Genomic DNA, 14,588 nt, shown 5'->3' on the forward strand with positions numbered 1-14,588 from the left:
ACAAAATACATAATAAAAACCAAAAGAAACCAATAACAACCCCCCAAACAAAAATTAAAAGGCCATAAAATGTTGATCCTCCTCACACTTCCCCATAATGCCCAGGTTGGAACTGTTTTTGTCTAGCAGTTATTTTTGAAAGAGCACCTGAGCCCTCACTCTTCCATTTCCCAGGGTCCCTGCAGTGGGCTTCCACACACCTGAGCCAAAAAGCAGGGGTGGCAGGGAGCTTTAGGGAAAGCAGGACCCCCTGTATGTTCTCCCCACGTTGCACTGTTAGTTTCCAGACTTGCTGTGCTGATCCTTTTGCACGGGGCATTGTGCAGCTCAGTGTGTCGTGTGTCTGGCTTGAGTGCTGGGTCTGCCTCTCCTCTCTGAGGAGCTTGGCCTCCCCTTGTTTCACTACGGAAGAAGCCACTGGAGGGCATACATGTGTCCAAAAGAGTTCTGCACCTCTGCTTGGGTTAATAATGCCAGGCAGATTCTGATCCCTTTGTAGCTTGAAGGGCTGGCTGGACACAAACCATGTTTGAGGTTTGAGGAGGGACGTCTGCATTCATGTCTGGGGGAGTCGAGGAGGGAGCGCTGCTGCCTGAAGGTTCAGAGGCAGCCACATAATAAGCAGCTAGAGAACAAGGGCTCTCACTCTGGGGTGTTTCTGCAAAAGAATCCCTCTCATATGCACAAATGCTCAAGCCTAGTCCAAGCTATTGAATATCATGCTTAACTCCCCTTAACACATTCTCCATTAGTTCCATTAGTATATTTTACAAAAGTCAGTGTAATTGTCTCCTCTTTCCATTTGCATAGCTTAGGGTTTTGGCAGCATTGTAGACTCTTTTGAGTTATTGCAGGCTCAGCAAAAATGGCTATCAAAGAGCCCTTCCCAATCCAGTGCCTTCCAGGTGTTTTGGACTATAATTCCCATCATCCGCAACTAGCTCAGCTGTAGTCCAAAACGTCTGGAGGACACCAGGATGCCAAAGGCTGCTGTATAACAATTAATGTGGAGTGGGACCAGGACCTCTGCTGAACACACAGAGGAAGGAATTGAGCATAGCAGCTCTTAGCCAGCATATGGAATTCAGCTTGCCAGACGGAACAGCCCCCTTTCCCTGACCTGCACACTTTTTAAATAAAAAAAGTTATGATTTTGTATTTCTTTCTTTTGACAGAGTAAGAATCATAAATAAGAATAAAAATGTACACCCCATCACCAAGACCGTTCCATTGTAACTATCCAACCTCCCAAAATGTCAACACCTCTTGCAATGGTTTGACCCCTTTCCCTTTTAACAGTACAAATTCTACAAACACCTTCCATTTCTCCTCAAAATCATTTCTCCTGCATATTCCCCATCTTACCTTAATGGCACATGTTAATTTATCATTAATCATTAATTCATACCATAAGATATAATTGTGAGCAATAAAGAATTTTATTTTTTTTAATGCACACTGTTCTGGAGAGTTTTCCCAACCCGCCTAGAGCCAATTTGGGAAGGGCACAGGGGGAGAAGAGGGGGAGAAAGCTCTGTTGCACTAAAGGAAGTCCTTCCGCGGGACTTGTTGGTTGACTCCAACCCAAAGTTGCATTCATTTCTCCAATGAAAAATTGGAATTTTTAGAGAACACTGGAAAAAAGAGTCTGTGAAATAATTTTCCCTTTTGGAATGAATAAGGGGTATAAAGATTTTTTACGCAAGTAAATCTACATGATTAGGGAATGCTAATTCTTGTTTAAACTCTAGGAATATTCCAACACTTGCATCAAATATGCATTTCTGCACCTAGGTTGCTGTCATCTCCATGGAAGGAGCAAGCGGGGGCTTTTGCTTTCTTGCAAGTTGCTGCTTGTCTTCTTTTGAAGAACTTTTATTTAATTTGGAGATACTAGAAGCAAGTAACCTGCTTCTGCTGTCCTTTCGCTTGTACAAAACTAAAGCTACACTCCTATATGTAGAGTGCTATATTTGCCTGGGAGTAAGCCCCACTGAACTCAGAGAGGCTTGCTTCTGAGTAGACATAAATAGGATCACACTGTAAATCATTAATACCTTTGGAGTTGTATGCAACATTGCATGCATGAAGTTCCAGTCACAGAGAAAGACTTATTCTGCTCTGCTCTCCCCACATGTCCTCAAAATCTTCTCCAGAGGATCCCCCACCCCTCTTGAGCATATATTACGGGTGCATGGGGGGCTGCAAGGGAGAAGAGGGGAAAGTTCCATTATGCAAGCAGAAGTCTGCTGTGCTAGTGGAACAGCAGGATTGAATATAACCCATCAGGCTGAAATTCTAGGGGTGTAATCATACTAAACATCATAGCTTTTCTCCTGAGTAAACATGCTTAAGATTGCTCTGTAAATTTCATAAGCATGCCAAATATAAAATAGTTTAGGTTTGATAAAAAAGTAATTATTGCACATATTTAAATTTCACCCAAAATGTCAGACTTCGGGGGGGCAGGATGGGGGGTGTTTCATTCCTTCAAAACTTGCACCTTTTGGACTCCTATTTGTTAATAGGGGGTGCTACCTACATGTTTTTGAAATGAGAGCTCAGATTTAAATTTAATAAATTTAAATTAAATACATAATAATAATTAGCAAGTACATTGGCTGCTCTGGGGAGAGGGTCAGGGCTGCCCGGGAGTGGGCCCCAGCAAACATAATGGCCAGGACAAGTTCCACGGAGGGGATGCACTGAGACACCTGATCTCAGTGATCACGGACAGGAGGAGGAGTTAATCTAAGACCAGACCACGTCATTACCGAGGAGGCAGGTTTAGTCATTGTTTGAAGACTATCCCTGCCTCTGGGTCTGGTCTTGACCAGAAGGATACTGGAATCAACAAGGGAGACCCACATAACCGTAAGGTGCTGCTGTGCAATACTAGGTCAATGATTCATAAGACCACTGCCATCCATGATCGTGGATGGAGGACTTGACCTGGCATGTGTAACAGAGACTTGGTTGGACGAGGCGTATGGTCCTGTTCTTGCTACTGCTTGTCCACCAGGTTTCTCTTATGCACAGCAACCCAGGTCATGTGGGTGGTGAGGGGGGATGCAGGGGGGAGGGGGGATGCAGTCATTAGCTTGCACCAGGTGTCCTAATGGGAAGACCCAGTTCTCTGAGTGCATGTTCTGGAAGTTGGGCAATAGGGGCAGTACAGGATTCCTTTTGGTGTACCGACCTCCCTGCTGCACCAAGGATTCCCTGCCTGAGCTGCTTTTGGTCGTGGTGGATGTTCTCCTGGAGACACCTAGTTTGGTTGTCCTAGGGGATTTTAACATCCATGCCAACACGACCTTACAAGGAACCGCTCAGGACTTCATGGAAAGCATGGCCTCAATAAGGCTGTCCCTGAATAAGTTTGGCCCAACTCATAGTCACAGACATGCCTTAGACCTGGTGTTCACCTCTATAGACGTGGGTGATCTGACACTAAGTAAAAGCAAAACAAAAGAAGTGCCATGGTCAGATCACTTCCTGAGATTTCTCTGAGACCCTTCCCTTCTGCAGGGAGGTGGGACCAATTTGGATGGTCCACCCCCACCACTTAATGGATCCAAATGGTTTCCAGGGAGTGGTAGGGGATGTTTTATCCCATGTTGATGGCCTTTCATCTGATTCCCTGGTGGCCCACTGGAATGCAGAGTTAACCAGGGCTATCGACTGTCTCCCAAGCACCCTCTCCGATTGCATGGAGCCCAGACAGCCCCGTGGTTTGCCCCCAAGATGAGGGCGATGAAACAATCGCTGAGGCAGCTAGAGTGCCAGTGGCGGAAAACTCATTCTGAATTGGAGCAGATACAGGTTAGAGTTCAACGTTAAGCCTACCAAGTTGTGATAGCAACAACGAAGAGGACCTTCTTCACCGCCTCTATTGCATCTGCAGAAAACAGCAGCAGGAGATTCTTTCAGGTGGTTCACAATCTAACGGAACCACCTTCGCCATCAGGGCCTGGTGAGGACTGCAAGACCTCCTGCAATGATTTTGCAAAGTTTTTTGCAGATAAAGTTGCTCATATTCGGAAAGAGGTAGACTCCACCATAGGACCAGGGCCGGGGCGGGAGATTGCTAGAGCCCTGTCTAGTCAAGTTGCATGGGATTAATGCTGATCTGTTACCTCTAAGGATATGGACAGGCTGCTTGGGTGAGTGATACCAACTACCTGTCTCCTTGATCCTTGCCCATTCTGGCTCATAAAAGCAAGCTGGGAAGGTCTGGGCGATGGGCTCTGTAGGGTGATGAAAGCCTCCCTCTTTGAGGGAGTCTTCCCAGACCTGCTTAAAGAAGCAGTTATTAAACCGCTTCTTAAAAAACCATATTTGGGCCCAGCCAATATGGCCAACTATCGCCCGGTCTCAAATCTTTCATTATTGGGCAAGGTGATTGAGCGAGTGGATGCTGAACAACTCCAGGCACACCTGGAGGATGCAGACCATTTGGATCCCTTCCAGTCAGGATTCAGGCCTCAACTTGGGACTGAAACTGCCTTGGTTGCACTGGTCAGTGATCTCCAGCGGCAGGCTAGGGACAAAGGCGAAAGCTGTTTCCTAGTTCTGCTGGATCTCTCAGCAGCCTTTGATATCATTGACCATGGTATCCTTCTGGACTGTCTAGTGGGGTTGGGAGCTGGGGACACTGTTATATAGTGGTTCCACTCCTTTCTTTTAGGCCATGTTCAGAAAGTGGTGTTGGGGAATGAGTGTTCAGACCCCTGGGCTCTTACTTGTGGTGTGCCTCAGGGTTCCGTTCTCTCCCCCATGCTTTTTAACATCTATATGAAGCCTCTGGGAAAAAGAAGAAGAGGAGTTTGGATTTGATATCCCACTTTATCACTACCCTAAGGAGTCTCATAGCGGCTAACATCCTTCTTTCCCTTCCTCCCCCACAACAAACACTCTGTGAGGTGAGTGGGGCTGAGAGACTTCAGAGAAGTGTGACTAGCCCAAGGTCACCCAGCAGCTGCATGTGGAGGAGCGGGGAAGCGAACCCGGTTCACCAGATTATGAGTCCACTGCTCTTAACCACTACACCACACTGGCTCTCTAGGAGAGATCATCAGGGGGTTTGGGCTGGGTGTTCATCAGTATGCAGATGATACCCAGCTCTACCTCTCTTTTAAAGCAGAACCAGTGAAGGCAGTGAATGTCCTGTATGAGTGTCTGGAGGCGGTTGGAGGATGGATGGTAGCTAATGGATTGAGGTTGAATCCTGACAAGACAGAAGTACTGTTTTGGGGGGACAGGGGGCAGGCTGGTGTGAAGGACTCCCCGGGCCTGAATGGGGTAACTTTGCCCCTGAAGGACCAGGTGCGCAGCCTGGGAGTCATTTTGGACTCACAGCTGTCCATGGAGGTGCAGGTCAATTCTGTGTCCAGGGCAGCTGTCTACCAGCTCCATCTGGAACACCGGCTGAGACCCTACCTGCCTGCAGACTGTCTCACCAGAGTGGTGCATGCTCTGGTTATCTCCCACTTGGACTACTGCAATGCGCTCTACGTGGGGCTACCTTTAAAGGTGACCCGGAAACTACAATTAATCCAAAATGCTGCAGCTAAGCTGGGGACTGGAAGTGGCTGCCGAGACCATATAACACCAGTCCTGAAGGACCTACATTGGCTCCCAGTACGTTTCCGAGCACAATTCAAAGTGTTGGTGCTGACCTTTAAAGCCCTAAACAGTGTTGGCCCCGTATACCTGAAGGAGCGTCTCCTCCCCCATCGCTCAGCCAGGACTGAGGTCCTCCTCCGAGGGCCTTCTGGTGATTCCTTCACTGCAAGAAGCAAAGTTACAGGCAACCAGCCAGAGGGCCTTCTCAGTCATGGCGCCCACCCTGTGGAATGCCCTCCCATCAGATATCAAGGAGATAACTACACAACTTTTAGAAGACATCTGAAGGCAGACCTGCTCAGGGAAGTTTTTAGTGTTTGATGTTGTATTGTGTTTTAATTTTCTGGAAGCCACCCAGAGTGGCTGGGGAAGCCCAGCAAGATGGGTAGGGTATAAATAATAAAATGATTAGGATTAGGATTAGGATTATCCTAGGGATGCGGGCGGCACTGTGGGTTAAACCAGAGCCTAGGGCTTGCCGATTAGAAGGTCGGCGGTTCGAATCCCTGCGACGGGGTGAGCTCCCGTTGCTCGGTCCCTGCTCCTGCCAACCTAGCAGTTCGAAAGCACGTCAAAGTGCAAGTAGATAAATAGGTACTGCTCTGGCGGGAAGGTAAACGGCGTTTCCATGAGCTGCTCTGGTTCACCAGAAGCAGCTTAGTCATGCTGGCCACATGACCCGGAAGCTGTACGCCGGCTCCCTCGGCCAGTAAAGCAAGATGAGCACCGCAACCCCAGAGTCGGCCATGACTGGACCTATGGTCAGGAGTCCCTTTACCTTTATGATTATCCTTAAAGTTCAGACTTCCGGTTGGTCGCCCAGTAATGGCAGTCAGGAGCTCTTTTGGCTGAAAGAGCCCCAGCACTTTGAAGTTGGGGAGACCACGAGAGTGTCGTGGTTCCCCATTAAAAAACTCAGATTGGGCGTTCTGAGGACCTGATGTTCCGGCGGGTGCCTTCCAGCGACTCCCCTGCTCCCCAGTAAGCTCAAAGCAGCGAAGCTCCGAGACTGGCCAGTTCCTTCACGAAGAAAGATTTTAAAATTCGGAACTGTAAGTAACTACAAAATTAATTTGGAAAAAATTTGGAAGAAAAGGGAGACTTAAAAACGGAGGTCGGTCCCCTTTTGTTGGAGTAGGTGAGAATCGGCGTACAAAGACCGAAGCCTTTAAGAAGCGAAAAACTTTTGAAACTTTGCAAGCAATCTTGCTCCCCCTCCTCGAGGGAAGAGGGGGTGTTTGTGTCTAGGAAATTATTTTAGGAAGACAGTGAATACGAGAGAGCCTTCCCCATTCTGCAGCGGACCACCCGGGAGGGAAGACTTGTCTCCATTGTGACATCACAATGGAAGAGGAAACATTCAATCTCCGTTTCCACTGACTTTGTTACAAACTTTCCTGTGCTGCCTGGCTACACCTTAAATTGACTAAAAAGTGTCCTCCTCCCTCAGATTGAAGGGGAGTTTTGGAGAATTTTCTCTTTGCCATCCTGGTTTTTGGTATTCAGTTTGTTTGAAAGAACAGGGACGCTGCCTCTGGGCCAGCTGCAGTGGGACTGGTGGAGAGAAACTGTTTTTCTCCTCCACTGCGCCAGACTGTGGGACTGACCTTGACATTCCTAAGCTATTAATGAGTTCAGAAAAAGTAAGACGTGGCTCTAAAGCCCAGCAATTTGAGGAGTCGGTGATGTCAATATTGAGTGACATTAGAGAAGGTTTAAATCGCAGTACAGCAAGCATTGAAAAATTGGATAAAAGGATTGAACTTTTAAGCACTGACTTAAAGGAAGTGAAAGATGAGAGAACCACGCATGATACAAGGTTGGCACAGTTGGTGACTGTTAGAGTGCCAGATTTGGAATGGTTGCAATATGAAAATGCTCATGCAATTGCCTTTCTCCAGTTGAAGGAAAAAGAATCGCATTTGAGATTGGGGGGGGGGGTTCCTTTTCTGGAAGAGGAAAAACTCAAGGAGTCTTTGATGGGCTTTTTTGTGGAGTGTTGGGACCTGAAAAAAGAGGAAGTGGAAGCTTGGATAGAGAAAGCTTATAGATTCAGTCCCAAAAAGGACACTAAAATAACTTATGACTGTATAGTGGTTTTTAAGACCAAGGAGCAAAGAGATATTATTTTGGGTCACCACTACAAAGAAGGCCTAAAAATCCAGGACAAATCTGTGGTGCTCTTTAAAGAGATCCCAAGCCAATTTTTGAACCTGAGATCCCAATATACAGATTTGACAAACATCTTGAGGAGGAAGAACATTTTTTTCAGGTGGGAATTCCCAGAGGGCCTATCCTTCAAATTTGAAGGAGGAAAGCAAAAGATAAAGACCGTTGGAGATAAGGACAGATTTCTACAAAAGCACTCGGTGGAACTTGGATTACAAAGCCCACAGCTGTCAGGAGTGGAGGCAGCATCCTCTTAATTTGGCATTATGGCGTTGAGAATTTGTTCATGGAATGTAAATGGTTTGAACTCGCCTCAAAAAAGGAGGCAAGTTTATCATGTTTTGGAAAAACAGAATATGGACATAATTTGTTTACAGGAAACCCACATTATAAGACTACATAGAAAAATGCTAATAAACAAAAGATGGGTACAAGAATTTATTTCTTCTGACAAAGTAAAAAAAAGAGGAGTGGTTTTTTATATCAAGGAAGAATGGAATCCAAAATTGGCTTTTAAAGATGAGGAAGGAAGACAAAAAACGGTTTTGCTTCTGAAAAATCCAAGTTGGAGACGGAGTTGTTGGATTCTAAAGTTAAAAATCTGTCTAAAATGTATAAGTTACTGTTGGAGTGGCATACAAAGGATGAACAAGTTACATCAGTAATGATAGATTGGGCAAGAGATGTAGGACATAACATAATGTTTGAGGATTGGGAAAGATTGTGGAAGAAAGGGGTTAAGTTCACTGCATGTACAATGTTAAAGGAGAATATAATGAAAATGATGTACAGATGGTATTTGACCCCTGTTAAATTAGCAAAGATTTATCATAACTGTGATAATCTATCTTGGAAATGTAAAGAAAAAGAAGGTACTTTTTATCACATGTGGTGGGCCTGCCGCAAGGTGAAAGACTTCTGAGGAAAGATTTATAATGAATTGAAAAAAATGTTGAAATATCCATTTATAAAGAAGCCAGAGGCCTTTCTTCTTGGAATAACAGGTATGGAATTGCCCAAGAAAGATGTTAAATTATTTTTGTATGCCACAACTGCTGCTCGAATATTACTAGCTAAGAAGTGGAAAACGCAAGAAATACCAACCATGGAAGAATGGCAGATGAAGATGATGGACTTTTCGGAGCTAGCCAACCTGACCGGAAGAGTCCGCGACCAGAATGTGGAGGAGTATCGGGAAGAAATTTAATGACTATTTAGCTAAATACATCAAGTTAAATTAATTGGGAAAAGTTTACAATTACCAGCTAGGCCTAGGATTTAAATAAGTAGTGTGAGGAATTATTATGTTTAATGCTGAATTGGGAAGAAAGACTAATGTTAAGTGATTAAGTTAAGATTTTAAGAACTTTGATTTGGAAAACCGTTAAAGTGATATACATTGAAATTCAACTAAGGGGATACGAGGAAGTCACTTAACAATGTTAAGAAGATTATTTCTAATAAGGTTATGATTTATGTTTGTCTGTTTATTTGTTAGTGTGGTTTTGTTTTTTTTAATTTTGTGGAAAATCAATAACAATTTTGAAGAAAAAAATGAATGGTATACTTCCTATGCGCCCTTTGCAGTATCAGACTTGATTGATTACCCACAGCCACTGGTTCATACACTTCCATGTTTTTCTCCTTAAACTTTTGCCCTTCTGTGTGTCTGAAGGTTTCCAGTTTTGGCCTCTCAGCAATTTCATCTTCTTAAGTTGATGTTTTGGGCACCTGTGTATCACCTGTGGTGGGGATGGAGGCAGACAGGCAGTTGGAGTTGAATATAGTAGAAATAGCATGCAGTGCAAAGAAGCCTTTTCCTAAGGATGGAAGCTGCATGGCTTTGGAAGGAGATGATTACTGGTGCCAAAGACAAATAAGAACTGTCATTATTATTATTATTATTATTATTATTATTATTATTATGCATATTGCTTCAGGTTTTCTTTATTGCTGTTTATATTTGGTTTTAATGTTTTTTGTTATTTCTATTTTTATTATGTAAGCCACTCTGAGAGCTGTTTGTGTAAAACACAACAAGTATTAATAGTAATAATTGTAGTTTTTGTTTATTGTAAGCTGCCCAGAGGACTTTTTATGGGGCTGCAAAAAATGGAGGAGAAATTACTGGCCTGTGTATGTTAGCTGACCATAGGAGCAGCTTCTTGGCTTGCTCAGAACAAGGACCTGTTTTTTCCACCCTTGCTGGCTGACTGTTTGCATCTTTCCCTTCCAGAACCCAGATTACCACGGCTTTGACCCAGATCCCGTCGTTGATGTCTGGAGCATGCGCGTAGCCTTCTTTTTTGGCATATCCATTACCATTGTATTGGGCTCCACCTTCGTGTGCTATCTGCCGGACTACGGGTAAGGTCCGTTTGGGAAACATTGTTCCAAGCTGTGCTGAGACTTGCAGGCTTTTCATCCCTCACACAGAGACTCAGGGCAGCCCACTCATGAGGCAAGATGAGGCAACCACCTCAGGCAGCAGGATCCACCAGGGCAGCAGATCTGACACCCAAGGAATGCATTGCTAAGGCTGCTGCCACGGTGGCAGTACCAGCTGCTGTGTGCTCCCTGGACGCCGGATCTACTGCCTCCTCAGCAGCCTTCCACCATGCAGTCTCTCCGCGAATAGGAAGCACTGCTGGTCTCATCCCACCCCTGGGGAGGAAAGCGTGGTGGCTGCCCTCCAGAGTCTTCTGGGCTCTGCTCCCACTTGGCATGATTCAGAGCATCGCCCCACCCTGCAACAGCCTTTGTTTCTCACTTCAGCCATTGAGCGAGGTTGATTTGATTCCCCGCCCTTTTTCTGATGTACAGCTTCACTTGCCTCCTTGTTTCTGATGTAGATCTACTTTATCCCCGCTTCTGTGGTTGTGGGGGGTGGGGTGCATTTTGAGGTTTGCCTCAGGCACCAACATGTCTTGGGCCATTCCTGCAGAGATTCTTCGGTCCAGATGTTTTGGGGCAGGGCAGGGCAGCCAGTATCATCACTAGCACAGCAACTCCTCTGCTTCTGACCTGTAGCTTCCCCATAAGTCCATTCATTTCCTGAAGCACATCCTGGATCTCCCAACCCCTTCCTCTCATCCTGCTTCCTCATGAAGTGATCCACCCCTTCTGTCCCTGTTTTCAGACTCCTTCTGATCTTCGGTCTCAGTTTTGACCAAACATTTCCCTTTTGTTGTTGCTGTTGTTATTTTATTTCAAATTGGACAAGGAAAGGAAAAAGGAAAAAGAAGATAAATGACAATTTTAAAAAGAAACGGGAATAATAATATTACACAAATAATACTAATAATAACAGTAGACCACCATCAGTTCACATTGCTGATACAATGACTGTCAGTACACAAATCTTAAATTAAACATATAAATTAATATAAGCCCTCTAGAAGTCCAAATCAGTATCCCGACGAACTTTATGCCCATATGAAATATGTTCAAATGTAGTCAGGAGAATGAGGCGCCCAGAACATTATGTAATAGGTGTTGGGTATGTATCCTCTGAGGCTCACCTTTAGCCACCATAAGGGCTCACAAAAATCCACTTTTGTTGCCCATACATTAATCCCCAATCTACAAGGATATGTTTTAAGAGTACACAAACATCAAGGATTTTGCTAGTACAAAATTAATGCAAGTAACATCTTCAAACCAAAAGGAATATATCTATCATTTCCCTTCCCAATAACACAAGTGTTTTCTGTGCTGGGAAGGAATAAGCCTATAAGAATCCATCTCAGTACTTTCAGTTAGTCAGAGAAGAGGGGCCAGGGGCCAGGCTTATCTGAAGAGGAAACCTTTTGTCTTGTTTCCTTCTAAACCTTTCTTTTACACATATCAGCACCAGATCACAGATGTTTATCTTAGCCCTGTATTGTGCATTCTCCACCTCCTTTCCAGAGGCAAAATTCTCACGCTAGAAGTCCAGTAGCCCAGGGAGAGAAGTGTCAGTGGTGAACAAATATAACAATATTCTGCCATTCAGATCTTGAAGAATGTAAATCCTCTTTTAGTAAGTTTTGGATACGTCGCAGGGTGTACACATGTAATGGTGATGCAAAGCCAACTCTTAGAGGTGCACCAAATATTTATTGAACACGAGCGTCTACAGTTCCATCATATGTGGGGCTCTTTAGCCTGGGGGGGGGGGACATCTCAGGGGAGATGAACAGAATCTTCATTAAAATGTTACAGAAGAGATGAACTGTGCCATACCTATGTGGGTGAAGGTGTTCCTGCAGATAACCAAGTTCCATGTTGTTTAAGTTTTATAAATCCAGCAGCGAAACCTTCAGCCTTGCGCCTGCTAGCAAATAGGCAGCCCTGCACCCAGACATTAGCTCAGGGCTTTCTTGGTCACACCTGACTCAGCGGTCACCCATCTAAATGAGACTTGCCTTCAGATCTCCCTGGAAAGGGGTTTTTTCTCTTGGTGTGGTTGTTCTTGAGCTTTCTCAGTCTTTCTGTTACTGTGCAGTTAACCATTTGGGCATATTTAAATCATCTTGTTGTGCATGTGTATTTTCCTACTTCAAGAGGCAGGATTTTGTTAGAACTGTACAAGATGGAGTATTAGAACATTTGTACCTCTAGATGTGACTAACCTATAATTTAATGAGAGCTTTATTTTATTTTAAGGTATTTCCCTGAAGAAAGACTGTGCGGCCTTTTGGACATTTTTGTGATTCAATAAATCTTCCATTCACCTCTAACGGTCTGCTTTGCAACAGTGTTTTGGAGCAGTCTCCCTTCATTTTTGTACCTTTTTTATGGTGAGGCAGAGATCTTGCTTTGAGTAGCTCAGAGGGAAAGGTTTAGGAAAGAGATGGAGGGAATTAGAGGCAAATAATCAAAGGCCCGGAGTCTGCTGCTTGTGGGAGGTCTAAGATCCTTGGGAGATGTAGGTGGATTTGACTGCCTGAGGGTCCTATATGCTCTGTGCCCATAGCTGCCCTCTTGATCCCTCTCCGAAGTGGCTTCTGGAGAGTCTATTCCGATGAAATGTTGCCTTGCAGAATTGCCTCTGGCACTGAGGCAGCTTTGCCCTGGCAGCAATCTCCCTAGGTCTTGAGTATGAAGAAGGCAGCAACTGTTAGCTGGGAGGGCTGCAAAGCTGGGAAGGAATTTGTGAGGTTTCTGGACCTAATCCCCTTCCTTGTACATGATCCTCAACAAGTTTGTGCAGGCTTAACCACTCAGAACACCGGTGGATTCATCCAGTACATTGCCACTTCCTCTTGGTGTTATTCTTGGGGGTCGGGGGAGAACACAGAAAGCTTTGCCACTAAATCTGACTGATTAAATGTTATTGCACAACACTTAGGCACCCCAAAGTAGGATAGGCCTTCTGCTTCCCAGATTGGCACGGGCGAAATTCCTCTTGCCCTCCTCTGCATGCCAGGCTTTCCACCACAACCATCCCAAGGTGGAAGCAGCTCCTCTTGGGCTTCTCTCACCCTGGCCATGACTGGGGGAGCCACAGTGGGTGCTTCTCCCTGCAAAGCTAGAGTGCCCGAGAAACAGCTGTAATAGGAAAGCCACTTTTACTGAGAGTGGAGGTCCTTCCCTCAGCTTTACAAGGAAAGAACATGTTGCAAGAGGAAACAAAAGGGGGAAAGGCTACGAGAAAGATGCTGTAGTCATTATTTTAGGGTGGGAAGCTAGCAAACTTCTTTCCCTCCCCCCTCTTAGGACCCTGGATAGTAGAGGAAAATGGGCCTTCTAGGAGAAGGGGAGGACTATTGAGGCCAAACGCTTCCCTTCCCATGCCAACTAAAATACCCTCCTGGACTTAAGTCTAGTTTCTGGACTGGAAGCCATTTTCCTCAATAATTAGGAAGGTGAAAAATTGTTGTGGGTTCAGAAGATCTGGTTGGGATGGAGTTAGGGTGGTGATTGGAGGATGGAATATCCCTGCTAATTGGCTGCATATTCTGAATGGAGCCCCCCTCCTCCCGCAACAACATTGTCCTCGCTGCATTTGTATGTGTGTGAGAATAATCTGGACCAAGTGACCTTAGGAGGGGTAACCTGAGCCAGTAGTTAATGAGTGCTCTTGGCTTTTTTGGTTATTTTTATCATGTCCTATCTGGGGAGTTTAGGGCAGCTAATGCCTCTGAATGATACAGAAGGGCTTTGTGGCTTGCAAAGGGCTCTTAGTAGAAACCAACTAGATAAATGGTAAGAGGAGAACTAGGAAATATTATAAAATAATGTTGGGGTGTATTGCTAATATAAAGTGGTATAGAAAGAAGGAGAAGAGAAAAAGGAAAAAGAATGTGGGTGTTTCAGAGGAAGGTGTGGGGAAACTCAGTCCTGGGGGCCACTATCTCAACTGGCTATACCTTCTGCCAAAATCCCAGATGTTTTTGCCTGGCTGCAATGTGTCCTTGAGCATCTACCATGCATCAATGAAGTGGAATTTGCTGCCAAGGAGTGTGGTGGAGTCTCCTTCTTTGGAGGTCTTTAAGCAGAGGCTTGACAACCATATGTCAGGAGTGCTCTGATGGTGTTTCCTGCTTGGCAGGGGGTTGGACTCGATGGCCCTTGTGGTCTCTTCCAACTCTATGATTCTATGATTCTATAAGTGTCCATTCTTTGCTCAGCTTACCTTTGCCTGTCACCATCGCTCTTGCAAGGTTGCTCAGCAGGGACTGCAGCCCCCAGCTGGAGTCAAAGGGATGTGGCTTGCTTGGAACAGTGTGTGTTTGTAAGCTGGCCTGTCCTTCTGCCCTTTCCTCCTATGTTGGCAGGTAGGCTGGTACAGATGGGATGTTCTTGCTCTC

General features: G+C 45.2%; 1 protein-coding gene and 1 long non-coding RNA gene across 2 annotated transcripts in view; both read left to right on the forward strand.

Moving 5' to 3' along the window:
* The window catches only part of NDUFB11 (NADH:ubiquinone oxidoreductase subunit B11), a 45,576-nt gene that overhangs the window by 21,240 nt on the left and 9,748 nt on the right, over positions 1–14,588 (forward strand). Inside the window, exon 2 of the mRNA XM_083592340.1 lies at positions 10,031–10,161. Coding sequence (XP_083448466.1) covers positions 10,031–10,161 — 131 coding nt within the window. The remainder of the gene's footprint in view (positions 1–10,030; positions 10,162–14,588) is intronic.
* On the forward strand, positions 10,168–14,053 carry LOC310752298. Its single transcript, XR_014542902.1, has 2 exons — positions 10,168–12,561; positions 12,989–14,053. It is a non-coding gene; the product is annotated as an uncharacterized lncRNA (long non-coding RNA).

Source organism: Podarcis filfolensis (assembly GCF_964270895.1).
Source record: "Podarcis filfolensis genome assembly, chromosome: 17".
NCBI classification, from domain to species: domain Eukaryota; kingdom Metazoa; phylum Chordata; class Lepidosauria; order Squamata; family Lacertidae; genus Podarcis; species Podarcis filfolensis.